We start from the raw sequence: 20239 nt of genomic DNA on the forward strand, positions 1-20239 counted from the left end.
CACAACATGTCAATACCTCAAATTCACAAAAAGTGTGGGTTAGTCCGCTTGTGCTCTCAGTGCCTCAACTGTGAACTGTGGAACATGTGTTAAACAATTAGGCCGTGTGTAAAAACAGTGACAATGTCTGCTCCATACATACCTGATTATTCTTCAAATGTAGGTGTCCAACAAGAAACTATTGTAGCAGTGTGTGGAGTTTCGCCTGCTAACTATTAATGAGGCTTACCGAAGGTGCACTGGCCATATAACTGTGTATAATTGTGGGGAGGGGAGGGGGTGTGAAGAGAAATTGAAGTACGGTGAAATGCACACCTGTAGACTACATTATCTACAGTAGTCAGTGTCTGAATCCAAACTCATTTTTCAGCCACTGGAGCAACACAGTACGTTGACACCGAGGACATTCGTCAATCGACAAAGAAATAAAAGCAGGCAGAACCACCACAGTGTACCTGCCGACTGGACTACCTGTCATATTTATTTGTTCTTAAAGGACTACATCTGCATTCACACTTGTAGGTTAATGGGAAGGATAAAAATATTTACAAAAGGGATGTCCAATTGTAAATTATTAATTAAATATTTGTGGTACAATTATACTTCAAATGTATTTGCTCAAAGGCGCAACACAAGAATATCGATCAGCAATGTCAGAAGCAACAATAAATTTGTTTAGCACTATCAATTATAAAAACCATACAAGTATTAAAACAAATTTGCCTTAATAACTGATGACTTAAGTGTGAACTGTAACATTATGAGATCATTTTTTATTTTAATTATATAAAATTACAGTGTAAATAAATAAGCATTAATTGGCTGTAACAAAGTTGAAATCCATTTTATTTATGACGTTGCAACTTGTTTCAGTGGTCCATCCAAGTACTTTGCAAGTGCCTGTGCTTTTTCTTTTAGAAGCCCAAATCCAACACCTTCTTTTGCATACAGACAGAGGAGCAGATTAGCAACCTGTGTCACTGCCACTTTTCCTTCCTGTGAAGAAACAAGGAAATAAATAAATGCAAGCCATACTGTAGAAGTATTATTATAAATTTGCAACAGTTTTTAAGCTAATAAGGGAGTGAAGTGAAATCTGGGGCTAGGTTTTGTACAGCTAAATATAAAGGTTATCAAATGAGGGCGAAATTTTACTAAGCAACCTGTACATATGAAGATCTCGTTTTTGTTCCACAACTGTTTTTTGCTTCAAAAGATGGTACTGAGGTCTTAACTAGAACAAGGTGCCATTTGTATGAGAATGGGAGTGTAGACACAGTAAATGACACTGTTTCGGTTTAAAAATTGCACAGGGTAATTATGAAGCCCACGAATAATTCGTTTTTAAAAATCAAAATCAGTAGATCACTACATATAAGGTAACAAATGGTATAGTATGTGAAAGAAACACCAAAGTTCTTTTATTCTGGTGTTTGCAAGTTAATTTGGAAAACATTGAAAAGCACAACACCACTGACAGTTGGTGGTGGATCAGACACGCTACAATTTGCCCATTGTCAATCAGTGTACAAATAGCTTCCCATGGCAAGTTTCAAAAGACATCACTGGCTAACACCAGCACAGCAATGTGGTACAGAAGGTAGGAGGAGTCTGCTGCGAAGCCCCACAAGGTCTACCTGTCAAGGTACTGCAACACTGAACATCCCATAGCCAACTACATGCAAAATCCTTCGTAAGTGATTAACAGTAGAACCTGTACAGATCGCATCTCTTCCAAGTTATAAGCCACGGCACCCAATAATGCCATCAGTAGCTTTGCTCTGACATGTAGAACCAGCTCAAAAAATGACCTTGCAGAATAATTAATCTTCAGTGATGCACTCACTTTTTTTTTTTTTTTGGGGGGGGGGGGGGGAGGGGGAAGGGTGAACTGACGAAGTGCACATGAGAGAGACAGGGAATCCACACACAACAGTCTAACAGGTTTGGGATTCTGAGGAGGTTAAAGTATTCTATTCTGAGCCATGTCAAACAAGACAGTATACAGACCCTACCTTTTCACTCAGAGAACCATCAAGATAGGCGATACGCCCATTCTTACCACAACTTTAAGCAAATAGCAAGGATTTCATCTAGCTGAGTGTTACGCGGGAAAAAAACACATTTTCTGTGTTAAATAACAGTATACTTTTACTCGGAACTGTAAAACTTATCAATCCTCCAAATGGTAAATGTTTTGTATATTGGCACCTTGGGGAGGGGGCAAGAGGAAGGTTTTGGAAAGATCTTTCGATGCACAGCAACATATATGCTGCGCACTTTGCTATTACAAAAATATAAGTACTAATTCCACCAAACACAGCATGTTAGTTTCAGAAGCACTGAAACTGAGATTGAGATGCACTTTTATTAGCCAATCGTCACTCCCATCATGTGATCTCACCAGCCAGATTCAGAATATAGGACACACGATGTCAGCCAAGAGCAACATCACTGTTTAACAGTGTGAACACACAAATAGGAAAAGTTCGTGGTTTAAATTATTATAAATATAGCACAGCTACAAGGAAAGCTACACTTTCACATGTAATGTTGTGTCTTCTTTGCACGTGTTACCCTTTACGACATATAAAACGTAAGTGTCCCAGTAAAATTTTAAATAATGACATACATGTCTGGTCTTATGGGCCCGAAATTTTTCTAAGTGGTTAAGTCCTGAAATTGTTCAGAGTCAAAGGAAGAAATTCATCACACATTCTCACATGTAACATAATTCACCTTGCATAAAAGGAAAATGCAGTTTGCAATAATTTCCCACGAAGTGGATCCATTTGAACAGTTGCAAGAGAGCACTAGAAATCAAGCATTACTGCTCATGTGCTGATACAATGATGAAGGATGCCCGTGCTTTGTGTTTGCTCTGTTCATACATCTTACATCGCATTTCTGTTTGAAATTCCATCTGTAGTGGGGCATCTATGTAAAGCACTGTGGCATGTTGTTCGGAGTGGACATATAGGGTTATTGTACTTAGGGCAATTGTTTTACAATATCCTTCCCAGATAAGGAAAGCAGTCTTTCGCACAATATTTATTTTGAAACTAGACTTTACAACTCAAAGCACCCTAATACTTTGTTACGTGATGACTGTAACATAATTGTTTTTCGTTTGCATTCTGCAATACAATTTACAATCAAGTTTATATCCACACAGCACTGCAAAAAGATGGCGGGGAAAAAAAAGAACTGTTGTTTGTATACACCAGAACTAAGAACAATAAGCTTTTCATGAATTTTTCAAACTATTTTAGCTAACAATGTTATTTGTGAAGCCAAGAAATTTTATAACTGGCAGTTTATATTTACTCCTGGAATAGAATATGAAGTCCTGTGGTGAGTTACTATGATAAAACATGGAGTGTTGCAAGTCTAATTTACCGAAGAATCGTGTTCTCCAAATTTAAGATGCAAACAACACTAATTAAGAAATAACTGCAAGCCTAGAGGAGATACCAGACAGGTGTTTAAACATATTGTAGCTGCTCACTACTCTCCGAAATACCTGGATTAATAGGTTCGTGTCTAACCCAAAAAACCAAATCTTTATTACTACTCTGATAAAACACTAAGCTATGACAACCAGTGAATCACAAAGAATAAAGTCTCCATAGTAGGCCCCCTTTTCCAATGTGGGGCATGCAGATACCATTGTGTGATGATTGTCTGGAGACTGTGGCTGCTGCTTCTTCTCTTCCGACCATAAAAATCTTCTGAAACCCTGGTGCGCCTGGAACCTCTGGACATGTATGATAAAGGCGGTGTCCAGCTTGGGAGAACACTTCTCTGCACTGTCCTGTTGTTTATCGAGGTGTCTCTCACAAGGTACCACAGCAGGTGCCCACGGTTTTTTTTGCTGTTCCTGTGGCTGCGAGGGATTGGTTGCAGAGGCGTCTGGGGTGTAGGGACGCCGAGGTATGACTATTCTACCCGCCCACATTCTATATTCTGCCTGGACTGTGTACTCAACTGGCTTCTTCTCACATGCCTGTGAACTACTTTTTCTCTAATTTGTAAAGCCCGCTGCATAGTCAGGTGTTTACGTCTCTCCACATTGGTTGATTGTGGTTCCGAGTGTTTTAGGCTGCACTGTGTCCTCCTCCTCCTCTGCCATATACGCTAGTTTTCGTCCCACTATAGAGATTGTTGTGGCCCTGCCTTCTTGCTCTATAACAGAAGTATGTGTCTTACACTTCACAACTTGGTACGTTCCCACACATGTCTGGCACAATGGTGGTTTGACTGCATCTACTCATAGCCACACATGTGAACACTGATGAATATCTTTACGACTAAATACAGGTATTGTAGCGTGATGCAGAGGAGCCTGCGGATAAAGTTTTTGCACTGAACACCACAATTTTTGTAAAGCCCTTGCAGCACGCTAGCTGAGGGTATCATTGTATTTTGTTTCTCTATTAAATTGGCAGGAATACGAATCTGCTGACCAACAACCGATTAACTTGGTGCTAGGTTGATATCTGTTTTAACAGCTGTTCGTAACCCAAGCAGCACTATCGCCAAAGATTCGGTCCATGTCTCATAGTGACACATGAGTGCAGCTTTAAGAGTTCTATGGAGACTTACTACCATGTCACTGCTGGTAGGATGATAGCTTGTAGTTCCGCAAATGGGAAATTCCACATAGTCTCTCAAGCTCTGAATAAAGTTCATACTTAACTGACATCCCTGGCTGGTTGCCACTGTGGTTGGGACATCAACTCTGGTGATCCACACACTGAAAAGTTCCTAGCCACTGTCTCTGCTGAGATGTTCATTTCTAGTCCACATGTAGAGTGGTTAATTGTAAGTAGGTACCTATATCATTTCGACAAGGTTAATTATTCCGCGATGTCTACATGTATATGGATAAATCTTTTTGCTGAAGTACTGATGCTACCAATGGGTGCAAATGCATACTGTCCAATCTTACATTGTTGACACCGTAAACATTCTCTTATCAGTTGTCAACAATCATTGTCAGCGTTCTGTAAAGTAAAACGCTGAGTAACTGCACGTGCCAATGGGTGGATTCCTCGATGTGAAAGATGATCTTAAGGTATTGTTCAGGAATGTAGGGGCTAATCTGACTGCATACTGTGTCACTTTACAATGTTGCCTGCATGGCAGGTATGTAAATTTCTTTTAATTCATAACTCGAATTTTTGTCTTCCTTTAATCTCTGCAGTTCTTCAACGCAATGTGGCAACACAATAGCTAGCCATGAAATTACTTGAATCACTGTACATGTTCTTGACAGACAGTCCACCATAATGTTGTCATAACCATTGATGTGACTTCAGTCAGTCCATTGGTTAAGTTGTCCAATGAATTACAAATGTCTGAAGCAAGGGCGTTGACTACTGGGCGGTGGTCTGTACAAATAGAGAAGGTCTTTTCTCTAAGTCTGTACGGAAATTTTATCACTGTTACATTGCCAATAACGCAATATCAATAGCTGGCCACAAAGTCTGAGCTGGCTTGAGCTTTCCTGAAAGGAATGCCAATGGCTGATATATCCCTGCTAACTACTGCTGCATTGCTCACCTATGGAGCTCTGGCTTGCATCAACCATTAGAGTCAGCCTTGCACTATGACTTTGACAACAGAGTAGCTGACACCAATGAATCCTTGAGTTTAGAAAAAGCTCCTGTCATCTGCTGTGACCACAGCACCTGATGTTTACCGTTTTGTACATTTCCCTGCTAACACTGCATTAACGGGCTCTTGAATCTCAGCAACATTTGGTAAGTGACATCTGTAAAAATTTATCAATCCCAAGAAATGATGCAGCTCTTCGTATGTTTCTGGTTGAGGCATATTTACTGTTGCTTGTATACGTTCTGGAAGGATTCTTATACCTTCTGCTGTTACCTCGTACTCAGGAATTTGATCTTGCTTTATCCTAATGTACATTTGTCAGAGTTTAAAAGGACATCAAATTTCTGTAAACGACAGAACAATTGTTGTAAACATCTCTTGTGTTCTTCCTCGTCTCATGAAAACATGAAAATATCATCGATATAGGTGAAAAAGTTTAATCCACATAAGACCGCATCCATGAATCGCAGCCATGTTTGCGCAGCATTCCATAACCCAAATGGCTTAAATTGAAATTCAAATAGCCCGGAAGGTGTTATAATCATTGTTTTTGGAATATAACAGGGAGCCATCAGGATCTGGGAGTACGCCTTATCACAACCTATGGCACTGCCCTGTAGCATACCCGAAAAGTCTCGAATGTTTGGGACTGAGAAACTGTCTGGCACTGTCGTGGCATTTAATGCTCTGAAATCACCACAAGGTCATGGGTACCATCTTTGATTGATTGATTGATTGATTAATGGAGAGGGTTTACGTGACCATATGGCGAGGACACCAGTCCCGCGGTTCTGAAGTTACTCACAGAAGAAACAGGGGGTCTGCTAAAAATGGATGGATCCAGTCAGGGGAGTCAAATTATAAAATAATGAAGTAAAACACACACAGTAAAAGGCATAAAAGGTGAGACCAAATCTAAAAACCGGAAGAAAAAGGAGCAGGCTTTCCATGGGGGAGTGGCCGTGGGGTCCCAGGCTGAGAAGACATGAAGATAGGTCCCAACCACAATCACCCTGCCCCTGTTCCAGGAGGAAAGCGAAACCTTATATCTGGAACTATAAACCACCTCCACAGAGGAAACTGAGGACCAGTTCCACCATCTCTGAATCGTCTGCTGATATTAAAATCAAGTAATCTGGAATACTATACTTAGCACGAAGGGCCAAAAGAAGGGGACATTCCACCAATGTGGGATACTGTCAGTCTGGCTCCAAAATCAAATCGTGGTGGAAGTTCATTACACAGGAGGAAACAATGGGTGAGCCTTGTATGACCAATCTGTAGACGGCATAAAACAGTTGACTCCTGAGAGGAGCAGAAGGAAGATCGCCCAACTGCAGTAGATTCCTCGATTGTGCCGAGTTTATTACTGTGAGCAGTAGCGCACAAGTTGTCGTTCCACTTTTGGGCAAAGAGAGATTTGACAGAGATCGGCATATCTGCAGCTGGAATCATGAAAGGGAATGGGGGGTAAGATCTGCTTCTCTAGCCAAACAGTCAGCCAGTTCATTCCTTGGGATGCCCACGACTTGGGACCCAGAGGAAGACAACTGAGCACGTGGCACGGCCAAGGGCAGAGAGATTGCCATGGACATCAGAGACCAAAGGATGACAAGAGTAGCATCGGTTGATAACCTGCAGGCTGATCATTGAGTCGGTACAAATTAAAACACTGTGGAGGGAGGCCTGAGAAACAAAATGGAGGGCTCTGTGAACGGTTAGGAGCTCTGCGGTGAACACACTACATAATCCCAGAAATAAATTGTGTTCCCAGCCAGTGGGAGATGTGAAAGCATATTCCACTTTAGTTATTATCTTAGAACCATTTGTGCAGAAGACGATGGCACCCTGGAACTCTGTAAGGATGACACGTACAAGACCACTGGAATACCACAGCGACAACAGAGATCTTAGGACCCTGAAATAGGTTAGCCCTAAACTGTGGTCTAAGCACCATACAAACGGGGAGATGGGAGGAAATACACGGGCCGCATTCCGGCGAATGGATATGGAGATCCCGACAGCGGGAAGTGAGATGCATTCCAATCAGCAATCCCACCTGAGGGCAGTTGTCAGGAGGGAGACATCCCTCATTTGCCGGGAGGACAGAGTACATGGGATGGTCGGATAGGGAAACTGGCAAATGATGACTGCATAAGAAACCAGGAGTTGGCTCTGTCGTATTTGCAGAGGGAGAAGCCACGCTTCTGCAGGGAGACTGTCAATGGGACTAGTGAAAAAGGTACCAACAACCAGATGCACCCCACTGTGATGAACAGGGTCAAGTATTTGCAGAGTGGAAGGAACCACTGAGTCATAAACTTGACTACCATAATCCAGTCTGGACGAGACCAGAACAAGGTAAAGATGGAGAACAGTGGTGTGGTCTGCACCCAAAAAATGTGTTGACCAGGAGGCAGAGAGCATTAAGCTTCTGTAAGCATGTAGTCTTGTTGTTGTTGTCGTCTTCAGTCCTGAGACTGGTTTGATGCAGCTCTCCATGCTACTCTATCCTGTGCAAGCTTCTTCATCTCCCAGTACCTACTGCAACCTACATCCTTCTGAATCTGCTTAGTGTATTCATCTCTTGGTCTCCCCCTACAATTTTTACCCTCCACGCTGCCTTCCAATACTAAATTGGTGATCCTTGATGCCTCAGAACATGTCCTACCAACCGATCCCTTCTTCTGGTCAAGTTGTGCCACAAACTTCTCTTCTCTCCAATCCTATTCAATACCTCCTCATTACTTATGTCATCTACCCATCTAATCTTCAGCATTCTTCTGTAGCACCACATTTCAAAAGCTTCTATTCTCTTCTTGTCCAAACTATTTACCGTCCATGTTTCACTTCCATACATGGCTACACTCCATACAAATACTCTCAGAAATGACTTCCTGACACTTAAATCTATACTCAATGTTAACAAATTTCTCTTCTTCAGAAACACTTTCCTTGCCATTGCCAGTCTACATTTTATATCCTCTCTACTTCGACCATCATCAGTTATTTTGCTCCCCAAATAGCAGAACTCCTTTACTACTTTAAGTGTCTCATTTCCTAATCTAATACCCTCAGCATCACCCGACTTAATTCAACTACATTCCATTATCCTCGTTTTGCTTTTGTTGATGTTCATCTTATATCCTCCCTTCAAGACACCATCCATTCCGTTCAACTGCTCTTCCAAGTCCTTTGCTGTCTCTGAGAGAATTACAATGTCATCGGCGAACCTCAAAGTTTTTATTTCTTCTCCATGGATTTTAATACCTACTCCAAATTTTTCTTTTGTTTCCTTTACTGCTTGCTCAATATACAGATTGAATAACATTGGGGAGAGGCTACAACCCTGTCTCACTTCCTTCCCAACCACTGCTTCCCTCTCATGCCCCTCGACTCTTATAACTGCCATCTGGTTTCTGTACAAATTGTAAATAGCCTTTTGCTCCCTGTATTTTACCCCTGCCACCTTTAGAATTTGAAAGAGATTATTCCAGTCAACATTGTCAAAAGCTTTCTCTAAGTCTACAAATGCTAGAAACGTAGGTTTGCCTTTCCTTAATCTTTCTTCTAAGATAAGTCGTAAGGTCAGTATTGCCTCACATGTTCCAGTATTTCTACGGAATCCAAACTGATCTGCCCCGAGGTCGGCTTCTACTAGTTTTTCCATTCGTCTGTAAAGAATTCGTGTTAGTATTTTGCAGCTGTGGCTTATTAAACTGATTGTTCGGTAATTTTCACATCTGTCAACACCTGCTTTCTTTGGGATTGGAATTATTATATTCTTCTTGAAGTCTGAGGGTATTTCGCCTGTCTCATACATCTTGCTCACCAGATGGTAGAGTTTTGTCAGGACTGGCTCTCCCAAGGCCGCCAGTAGTTCTACTGGAATGTTGTCTACTCCGGGGGCCTTGTTTCGACTCAGGTCTTTCAGTGCTCTGTCAAACTCTTCACGCAGTATCGTATCTCCCATTTCATCTTCATCTACATCCTCTTCCATTTCCATAATATTGTCCTCAAGTACATCGCCCTTGTATAGACCCACTATATACTCCTTCCACCTTTCTGCTTTCCCTTCTTTGCTTAGAACTGGGTTTCCATCTGAGCTCTTGATGTTCATACAAGTGGTTCTCTTATCTCCAAAGGTCTCTTTAATTTTCCTGTAGGCAGTATCTATCTTACCCCTAGTGAGATAAGCCTCTACATCCTTACATTTGTCCTCTAGCCATCCCTGCTTAGCCATTCTACACTTCCTGTCGATCTCATTTTCGAGACGTTTGTATTCCTTTTTGCCTGCTTCATTTACTGCATTTTTATATTTTCTCCTTTCATCAATTAAATTCAATATTTCTTCTGTTACCCAAGGACTTCTACTAGCCCTCGTCTTTTTACCTACTTGATCCTCTGCTGCCTTCACTACTTCATCCCTCAAAGCTACCCATTCTTCTTCTACTGTATTTCTTTCCCCCATTCCTGTCAATTGTTCCCTTATTCTCTGCCTGAAACTCTGTACAACCTCTGGTTCTTTCAGTTTATCCAGGTCCCATCTCCTTAAATTCCCACCTTTTTGCAGTTTCTTCAGTTTTAATCTACAGTTCATAACCAATAGATTGTGGTCAGAGTCCACATCTGCCCCTGGAAATGTCTTACAATTTAAAACCTGGTTCCTAAATCTCTGTATTACCATTATATAATCTATCTGATACCTTTTAGTATCTCCAGGGTTCTTCCATGTATACAACCTTCTATCATGATTCTTAAACCAAGTGTTAGCTATGATTAAGTTGTGCTCTGTGCAAAATTCTACCAGGCGGCTTCCTCTTTCATTTCTCTCCCCCAATCCATATTCACCCACTACGTTTCCTTCTCTCCCTTTTCCTACACTCGAATTCCAGTCACCCATGACTTAAATTTTCGTCTCCCTTCACTATCTGAATAATTTCTTTTATTTCATCATACATTTCTTCAATTTCTTCGTCATCTGCAGAGCTAGTTGGCATATAAACTTGTACTACTGTAGTAGGTGTGGGCTTCGTATCTATCTTGGCCACAATAATGCGTTCATTATGCTGTTTGTAGTAGCTTACCCGCATTCCTATTTTCCTATTCATTATTAGACCTACTCCTGCATTACCCCTATTTGATTTTGTATTTATAACCCTGTATTCACCTGACCAGAAGTCTTGCTCCTCCTGCCACCGAACTTCACTAATTCCCACTATATCTAACTGTAACCTATCCATTTCCCTTTTTAAATTTTCTAGCCTACCTTCCCGATTAAGGGATCTGACATTCCACGCTCCGATCCGTAGAACGCCAGTTTTCTTTCTCCTGATAACGACATCCTCTTGAGTAGTCCCCGCCCGGAGATCCGAATGGGGGACTATTTTACCTCCGGAATATTTTACCCAAGAAGATGCCATCATTATTTAATCATACAGTAAAGCTGCATGCCCTCGGGAAAAATTACGGCCGTAGTTTCCCCTTGCTTTCAGCCGTTCGCAGTACCAGCACAGCAAGGCCGTTTTGGTTATTGTTACAAGGCCAGATCAGTCAATCATCCAGACTGTTGCCCCTGCAACTACTGAAAAGGCTGCTGCCCCTCTTCAGGAACCACACGTTTTTTGTAGTCTTTAGGTGGTGAATATCGGGCAGCCACATCAACATTTTATCAGAAATAAGGCACAAGAAACAGGGCAGTGCTACAACATCAAGGAGCTGGTCGCCTAAATTAAGTTCTGAATCGGGGTGTACTGCAGGTCAAGAACAAAATTGCATGACCTGCATTTTGGTGAGAGAAGATGAAGTCGTGGGAGATTGCCAAAGCAGAGGCCTGTCGGGTGGCGCCTCGGAGCCGGCACTCAGCATATTTAAACGAGTGGGAGCTGCACCAGATGCAAAAATTGTCAAGGCACAACACTGGGCTAACGACAGGCCCAACACAGTTACAAGCCCATTGATGGCTATGAGGAAGAGTTTGACGGGTAACACAGAATCCTGTGGGATACCGTTCTCCTGAATCTGATGGGCACTGGGTGCAATGCCAACAAAAACCCAGACGAGCCACAGAAGCCCCAGTCACGGAAGGTAACTAAAATTTACTGGTCCTTCCCAGAAACCACTCTGATACGAGGACAAAAGGCCCCAAGATTTGAGTACCCACATAAGCTGGAAGCTTTACAAAGTACATTTGTCACGCTAATCAGGCAGTAGCTGTTGAGACATGTTGGGTTCTTCCCGGGCTTAAGGATGGAGATAACAATACTGTCGTCATTCTGATGGGAAAGCATCCACAAGCCAAATGCGGAGAACATCCAAGTGTCGGAGCTTCCCGTTGTGGATGTTATGCGGTCCTGTGGCCACATCACATGAAGGGGTAAGAGCCTGCAAGAATTCCCATTTTGTAACGGGTTCAGCACGGTGCGGCGTGAAACAGAGAGGGGTCTGTTCAACTCTGCGTTTCTGCCAGAGAAAGGCAGGAGGTTAGGAAGGGGACACCAAGGCTGTCACGAAGTGTATTGCGATGTGTTCTGCCAGCACCAATGGATCAGTGCACAGACCATCTTGGAGGTTAAGACCCTGGACAGCTGACTGATGCTATAGCCCCAGGGAGGAAACAAAGTGCTCCCAGCATTCATTTTTACTCTGCTTAATAAGGTAACAAGGCTTAGCACTGAGATACTTAAAAGTGAGGAGGCTGGTCTATGAAGGATGTCATTTAAATCACTGCAGTGACCGTCAGCGGTCCTGGGCAGTGACTGCTACATCCTCGGTCCACCGCAGTACCGGTCGACGACGACGAGGACCTGTGGATAGGGGGACAGCAGTGCCAGCAGCACGAAGAACAGCAGCACAGACGTCTTGCACAACCACGTCAATGCAATTCCAGAGGGATGTGTCAAAGTGCACAGCAGACGTATATAAAAGCCAATTAGCTCTGCGGAATGCCCAACACGGGGCCCTGTCTGCCTGGCAGCAGCAGGGAAATGACAGAATCACTGTAAAGTGGGCACTGTCACAAAGATCATCGCGGTATTACCAATATGGGGAAGCCACGAGAGAAGGGGAGGTGAGTGTGGATCAACAGCAGTAAAGGTGCATTGAGCAGCACTAAAGTGGGTAGGGGAACCATCACTGAGGAGACACAAATCAAAGCCTTTAATAAGTCAATCAATTAGGAGGCCCTACCTGCTGAAGTGGCACTCCCTCACAGTGGGTAGTGGGCATTTAAGCACCCAAGGAGGAGACAGAAGGGGGATCCAGTCACTAATGACATCGGAAAAGGTATTTCCAGCAGGTGACCATAGCATCCACTGCAATTCCACTGGACGATCGTGTGGCAAGAGTCCAAGTTAGACATAAAGACGCCAAGATGAGGTTGTGTCACTCGGTCAGTGCATCCAGGGGGTCTTGTCTTCAGACTTAAGTTTCTCCTTCTCTTTCGGAGGTGGAGGAGGGCAGCGCACAGAGGGAGTGCAGGCGTCTGTAAGATCTGGAACCAAAAGAGACCGGGCTACCTCGGGGTGCACAGATTGTGCGTTTCGTGGCTGAGTTGTGGTAGGAGGCTTCTGGTCTGAGAGATACTGGAGAGAGGGGTCCTGTTGGGGACCCCCATCACCGGCATGTGCCGAAGAACAAAGAAGGGGGGGGGGGGCACTTCTGGTGGGGAGGGGGAGTGGCTCCTGGACGGGAGGTCTTTGGAACTGCAGGGGAGTGGGAGTGGAGGGGGGGGGGGCAGAACTGGGATAAGGAAGAGGTAGGAGAGGGAAAGGACGTAATGGAATAACAGTTGAGGAATGTGACACTGGGTGGAATCTCTAATATTTTTGGTGAGCCTCAGTATAAGACAGGCGATACAGTGACTTTTACTCTTGCAGTTCATTTCTCTCTTGTAAGCTGGGCAATCCAGTGAGCGAGGGGAGTAGCGGTCATGACAATTGACACACACATGTGGCAGAACACAGGGGCTTCCCTCATGGACTGGTTGTCCACAGTCACCATATCAAAGGTCTGCCATACAGCTGGAAGACGTATGTCCAAAATGTAAGCAAAGAGAGCAACTCCTGGGTGGTAGTACGTACGGCTTCACGTCACATCTGTAGCACATAACCTTGACCTTCTCAAAAGTTGGAATGAAGGTGTTGGTATCAGTGTAGCTGTCTTTGTGACCCTTCTGCATATGTCGAACAAAATGAATACTGCATTGCTCCAGATTAGCCCGGAGTTCATCAGATTGCAGGATGAGATCTTGATCAACAGGGAGCCTTACCACATCTTACAGAGAGACTCCACTTCACTTCACCAAACTTATCCTCGATATTCTTCACAAAAAACAATGGCTTTGTGGCAGTGAATGTCCTCATCTGTCCTAGTACTAATCAGGTAGCAGGGAAAGTTTCATCCCAAGATGAAGAGCCTGGCCTTACTCCCGTGGCATAGCCAGGGAAGAGAAGGCTGCCCGGGTCATACGCAGCAGCATTCAAAGATTTTTCACCATTCAAAGAGACGGCTGTTTGATTGTTGGTTGGTTGATTGGTTTAGAGGTGGGAGAAGGGACCAAACTATGAGGTCATCGGTCCCTTGTTCCTAATAAAACAATGCCACAAGTGTGAGAATAAAACGGACGAAACATATAACACAAAACAGAAAAAAGGAAAAGCCACAAGAACGAAGAGATGGCAACGAACACTGAAAGGAACAAAAGAGGACAAGAAAACAACAGAGAGACGCTATAAACAGAAGAGAGTAAAACATGAAAGCAGAATACAGTGGCTGGCCAACCACTAGAATAAAAAGGGAAAGCCAGCCACTTGGCAATACATCAAAGCCACCACCCTAAAAGCACTAGGGTGGAGGACACAGAAGGACAAAGGACACGTGCTAAAACCTAGATAAAAGTATAAAACCCACTCTCACGGATAAAGCATAAAACTAAAGCTGCTGTGGAGGTGTTGTCACCCAACACCAAGGGCAGGGTGCTGGGAAAGTTAAAAGTCTGTCGCAGAGCGGCTAAAAGTGGGAGCCGCAGCAACACTGAGGTGGCTCCTCGCGCCGTAGTAGGTAACCATGCGTTGTATGATCAATGCGGGGATGGCAGAGGAAAACTGATTCCCAGAGAGAGGCCTTCCACACATTCATAGTCTCCTTGATGACACGCAGTTTGTTCGGCATGCTGTTATGGCATTCCGTCCCCCAAAGCCAGAAAACACTGCTGTGCAAGACAGAACGCCGGTCAGCTTCGGAGATGCTTATCTCCAGAAGCTGCTTCCGTGTTGCCTGTTGGCAAGTTGGTTGCCGGGGATTCCAACGTGTCCTGGGGTCCACACAAACACCACGGAATGGTGGGACTGTTCCAGGGCATAGATGGACTCCTGAATATATGCTACCACAGGTTGATGGCTTGTAGGCTGCTCAATGAGTCAGTACACAGGAGAAATGACTCACCAGGGCATGAGCAGATGTACAGGAGAGCGTGAGATATGGCCGCCAGCTCTGCAGTGAAAATACTGCAGCCAACTGGCACAGAGTGCTGCTCGATATGTCCTCCATGACCATCAGCCATTCAGCCATTGATGTAAACCACTTTAGAGCCCTGGAACACGTCAGGAATCGAGAGGAAGTGACAGCGAAGAGCGGCGGGGTTAACGGTGTCCTTAGGGCCATGCAAAAGGTCCAGACGAAGCTGTGGCCGAGGCATACACCATGGAGGCATATGTGAACAGACCAGCAAGTAGAGGTGGTAAAGGGAAGGACTCCAGTTCGGAGAGAAGGGACCGCAAGCAAACCGCAATCTTTAGCCCCGATCTGGGCTGCCGACGCAGGAGGTGGACTGCCGCAGGCGGGAAAAGCAGACGGTAATTCGGATGCTCAGGGGAATTATGAATGTGTGCTGCATAACTGGCGAGCAGTTGCGCACGTCTCATCTGCAGTGGAGGGACACCAGCCTCCACCAGTACGCTGGTCACCAGACTTGTCCTAAAAGCTCCTGTTGCTAATCAATCCCCATAGTAGTGCACAGTATCGAATCAATGCAATGCTGAAGGTGCTGCTGAACCATAAACCACACTCCCATAGTCAATTCGGGATTGGTACAAGGGCTCTGCAGAGCTGCAGCAGTGTAGAGTGATCAGCACCGCAATTGGTGTTGCTCAGGCAACAGAGGAAATTGAGGTGCTGCCAGCACTTCTGCTTAAGCTGACGCAGATGAGGGAGCCAAGTCAATTGAGCGTTGAAAACCAGTCCTAGGAATTGATATGTCTCCACTACAGTGAGTGGATCGTAATTAAGGTAAAGTGCGGGTTCCGGATGAACAGTATGACGCCGACAGAAGTGCACGAGACATGACTTTGTGGCTGAAAACATGGAAGCTGTGGGCTAGAGCCCATGACTGCGCCTTGTGGATGGCTCCCTGGAGGCATCGCTCAGCAACAACAGCGCTGGAGCAGTAGTACGAAATGCAGAAGTCATTTGCATACAGAGAAGGTGAGACGGAGGGCCCGACAGCTGTTGCTAGACTGTTAACGGCCACTAAAAATAGAGAGACACACAAAATACAGAGCCCTGCAGGACTCCATTCTCGTGGATATGGATGGAACTATGGGAGTCACCAACTTGGACATGGAAAGTATGGAGCGACAGGACGTTTTGGATAAAAATCGGGAGTGGTCCCTGGAGACGCCACTCATACAATGTGGCAAGGATCGATGTCGCCAAGTCGTGTCGTATGCTTTACGTACGTCAAAAAAGACAGCAATCAGGTGTCGCCATCTGGAAAAGGCTGTTCGGATGGCAGACTCGATGGACACAAGATTATCAGTGGCAGAACAACTCTGGCGGAAGCCGCCCTGACATGGAGCCAACAAGCCACGTGACTCCAGGACCCAACCCAACCGCCGACATACCATATGTTCCAGCAGCTTACAAAGAATGTTGGTGAGGCTGATGGACCGATAGCTATCCACATCATGTGGGTTTTTACCGGGTTCGAGCACCGAAATGATGGCGCTCTCCCGCAATTGCGATGGAACGATGCCATCGCACCGGATCTGGTTGAAGATGACGAGAAAATGTTGCTTGTAGTCAGATGAGAGATGTTTAATCATCTGGCTGTGGATGCAATCAGGCTCAGGAGCTGCGTCGAGGCAATGTGCAAGGGCACTGAAGAGCTCCCACTCTGTAAATGGGGCATTACAGGATTCACTGCAGTGTGTAGTGAATGAGAGGACGCTTCCTTCTAGCCACCGTTTGAGTGTGCGAAAGGCTGGGGGGTAATTCTTCGACACAGAGGGTCAAGCAAAGTGCTCGGTAATCACATTTGTGTCAGTACATAACTCGCCATTTATGGTAACACCAGGGACAGCTGTTGGGGCGTGGTACCCGAAAAGACATTTGATCTTTGCCCAGACTTGGGAAGGTGACATGTGGCACCCAATGGTGGAGACGTATCTCTCCCAACACTCCTTCAGATGTTTGATAAGGTAGTGAACACGGGCACGGAGCTGTGTAAACGCTATGAGGTGCTCCGGGGAAGGGTGCCACCTATTCCACTGCAGAGCTCGCTGACGTTTCTCAATTGCTTCAGCGACTTCCAACAACCACCAAGGGACTGCCTTACAATTCAGGCATCCTAAAGAGCAAGGGATTGCGTTTTCTGCTGCAGAAACAATTGTGCTAGTCACCTGCTCAACCATTACATCGATGTTACCGTGTGGGGAGATTCAGCGGTGACAGCAGAGGTGAAAGTTCTCCGGTCCACCTCGTTCAAAGCCCATCTGGGCAGGCATCCATGCAGCTGACGCTGGGGCAGTGACAAGAAGATGGGGAAGTGGTCACTACCATACAGGTCGCCATGTGCTCTCCAGTGGATAGATGGAAGAAGTCCTGGGCTACAAATCGATAAATCAATGACCGAGTAACTACCATGAGCCACACTGAAATGTGTGGCGGCCCCAGTATTTAAGAGGCAGAGGTCAAATTGCGTCAGTAAAGTTTCGACGTCTCTGCCTTGGCCAGTAAGCACGGTACCACCCCACAAGGGGTTACGGGCATTAAAATCTGCCAGAAGTAGGAAAGGTTTAGGGAGTTGATCAATAAGCGCAGCTAACACATTCAGGGGTACTGCACCATCTGGAGGAAGATATACATTGCAGTTATTTCCTGCGTCATCCTTATTCTGACAGCCACAGATTCAAGAGGTGTTTGAAGGGGCACATGTTCACTACAGACCGAGTTTAGGACATAAACGCAAACTCCACCTGACACTCGATTATAGTCGCTATGGTTCCTGTAATATCCCTTATAGCCGTGGAGGGCAGGGGTCCGCATTGCTGGGAACCAAGATTCCTTGAGGGCAATGCAGATAGCAGGTGTAAAGCTTAAAGTTGTTGTAGCTCAGCCAGGCGGTGGAAAAAACTGCCGCAATTCCACTGGAGGACGATATCATCATGCGAGACTGGGAAGGCATGGAACATTGAATGATGCAGTTTACACCTCAGTCACCCACTACCACTGACTTATTGCCTGAGCAGCTTATCCAGCTTACAAGTGGGGACGGACGTCTCCGAAGGATGGGAGAGGGCGGGGGTGTTGTTCACAAAGTAGGTGGTGCAGGAGCAACAGGGAGGGAAATTCCCGCCCGCACCCCCCCCCCCCCCCCCCTCAAGGGGGCAGGTGTCGTCTTCCGTCTCAGAGAGGTGACCTGGGTTGGCAGAGCTGATGGCGCCAGAACTGTTGTAGCAGCGGCGTACGACGATTTCATATGCACATGATGCAGGCGTTCAAATTTTCTCTTAGCCTCAGTGTAGGTCAGTCGATCCACGGCCTTTTACTCTACGATTTTCCTTTCTTTCTGGAGAATCCTGCTGTCAGGCGAGCAAAGCAAATGGTGCTCTCTGCAGCTGACATAGATGGGAGGCGGGGCACATGGAGTATCGGTATGTGATGGGCGTACGCAATCTCAGCACATGACGCTGGAAGTATAGCAGGAAGACATATGGCCAAACTTCCAGCACTTAAAGCACCACTTCGGGGGAGGGATATAGAGCTTTACATCACACCGTTAGACCATCACCTTGACCTTCTCGGGCAATGTTTCACCCTCAAAGACCAAGATGAAGGCACAGGTGGCAACCTGATTATCCTTCGGACCCTGGTGGACACGCCGGAAGAAATGTACACCTCGCTGCTCTACACTGGCGCGCAGCTCATTATCAGACTGCAAAAGAAGGTCTCTATGGAATACCGTATTTACTCGAATCTAAGCCGAACTTTTTTTCCGGTTTTTGTAATAAAAAAAACCGCCTGCGGCTTAGAATCGAGTGCAAAGCAAGCGGAAGTTCTGAAAAATGTTGGTAGGTGCCGCCACAACTAACTTCTGCCGTCGAATATATGTAGCGCTACACAGACATGCTCTGTAGGCACAAAGATAAATACTGGCGCCAAAACCTATGCGTCAGTAAATAAATTTAAAAAAAGGTGGAAGACGAGCTTTCTTTTCTCCGCCCCGAGTTTCGACCACTGCATTTTCATACATTATCCAACGAAGTAAATACAAATTCCGTATTGTTCATCTTTGAATGTATTAGAATTTCAATGTACTATGAAAATCCGACTGGCAAGACTGTTTGGGATGTTTTTCAATATGGCCAACTCTACGTTCTGAATTTTTTCCTACCTGTGAGAAGAGATGGTTGCTAATAGTAACCTGATGAAATGTGAATCACAAGCAGTATTCTCTTCACCATTCACCATAAGAATAATACGAATATAAACATTTTGCCATGTGTTCTTCCGTGTTTGTTGTTATCTCATTTAAATCCTGTCTGCCTAATGAACTACGAAACTAGAGTGAGACAACAGCAAACACGGAAGAATACACTTATCGTGTCATGTTTATATTCGTATTATTCTTAGCCTAATAGTGATACAGTCAGAAATGAACCACGGCAACTGACTAGATTTTTAAATCTAAGATGACTAATTTCTGTGCAGAATTTGATGTACTAAAGAAGCGGCCGCAAAGATTTTCAAACGGAGAAAAATTTTCGCCTAACTCTCGTTCAAAACATGTTCTATCATACGCAGCCTATTATTTGGTTCTTGTTGATCATTCTCAAAGAAAGCAGCAGTGTAAGTAAACAACAAATAGCAGTCTCTTGACATTGCTTCGCTAATTAGACGATTCGCCTCTTTTTAGCTGTAAGCGGCGGTAGCGCGCACAAAAGCAAGCCATGCCGCCAACGGCGACAGGCCGTAAACACGCACTATCAGAATGCGACAAACAATGCATGACACAGTACAGTGATGCATTTTCAGCTTAGAGTGACGTAAACACCTATAACAGAGAAAACGGCACTTATCATATCAAACAAAATAAGCAATCGATTCAAACCAGACGAAGCACATGAAAAAGGAAGGGTACCCGTACAAATTCGGACGGAGCGCCTGACGCATAGCAATGACTACCTGGTAAAGCTTACGACTCGAACCAAACTACTGTAGCTGTATCGTCATTCATTCGACCTAAATTGTGTCTCATATTACAATGGACCAACTTTGTTTCGATTTGGAGGTGCGGCCTAAAACTTTTCTCTCCCCTTGAATTTCGAGTCTCAAATTTCAG

The 20239-nt window shown here is 44.8% G+C and overlaps 1 protein-coding gene across 1 annotated transcript in view; it reads right to left on the reverse strand.

The window, feature by feature from the left end:
• Positions 1-426: 426 nt before the first annotated feature.
• LOC126161304 (ragulator complex protein LAMTOR2) overlaps positions 427-20239 on the reverse strand; it is a 46407-nt gene continuing 26594 nt past the window's right edge. Inside the window, exon 3 of the mRNA XM_049917058.1 lies at positions 427-996. Coding sequence (XP_049773015.1) covers positions 850-996 — 147 coding nt within the window. The 3' untranslated portion in view covers positions 427-849. The remainder of the gene's footprint in view (positions 997-20239) is intronic.

The sequence above is a fragment of the Schistocerca cancellata genome, chromosome 2 (genome assembly GCF_023864275.1).
Source record: "Schistocerca cancellata isolate TAMUIC-IGC-003103 chromosome 2, iqSchCanc2.1, whole genome shotgun sequence".
Taxonomy (NCBI): domain Eukaryota; kingdom Metazoa; phylum Arthropoda; class Insecta; order Orthoptera; family Acrididae; genus Schistocerca; species Schistocerca cancellata.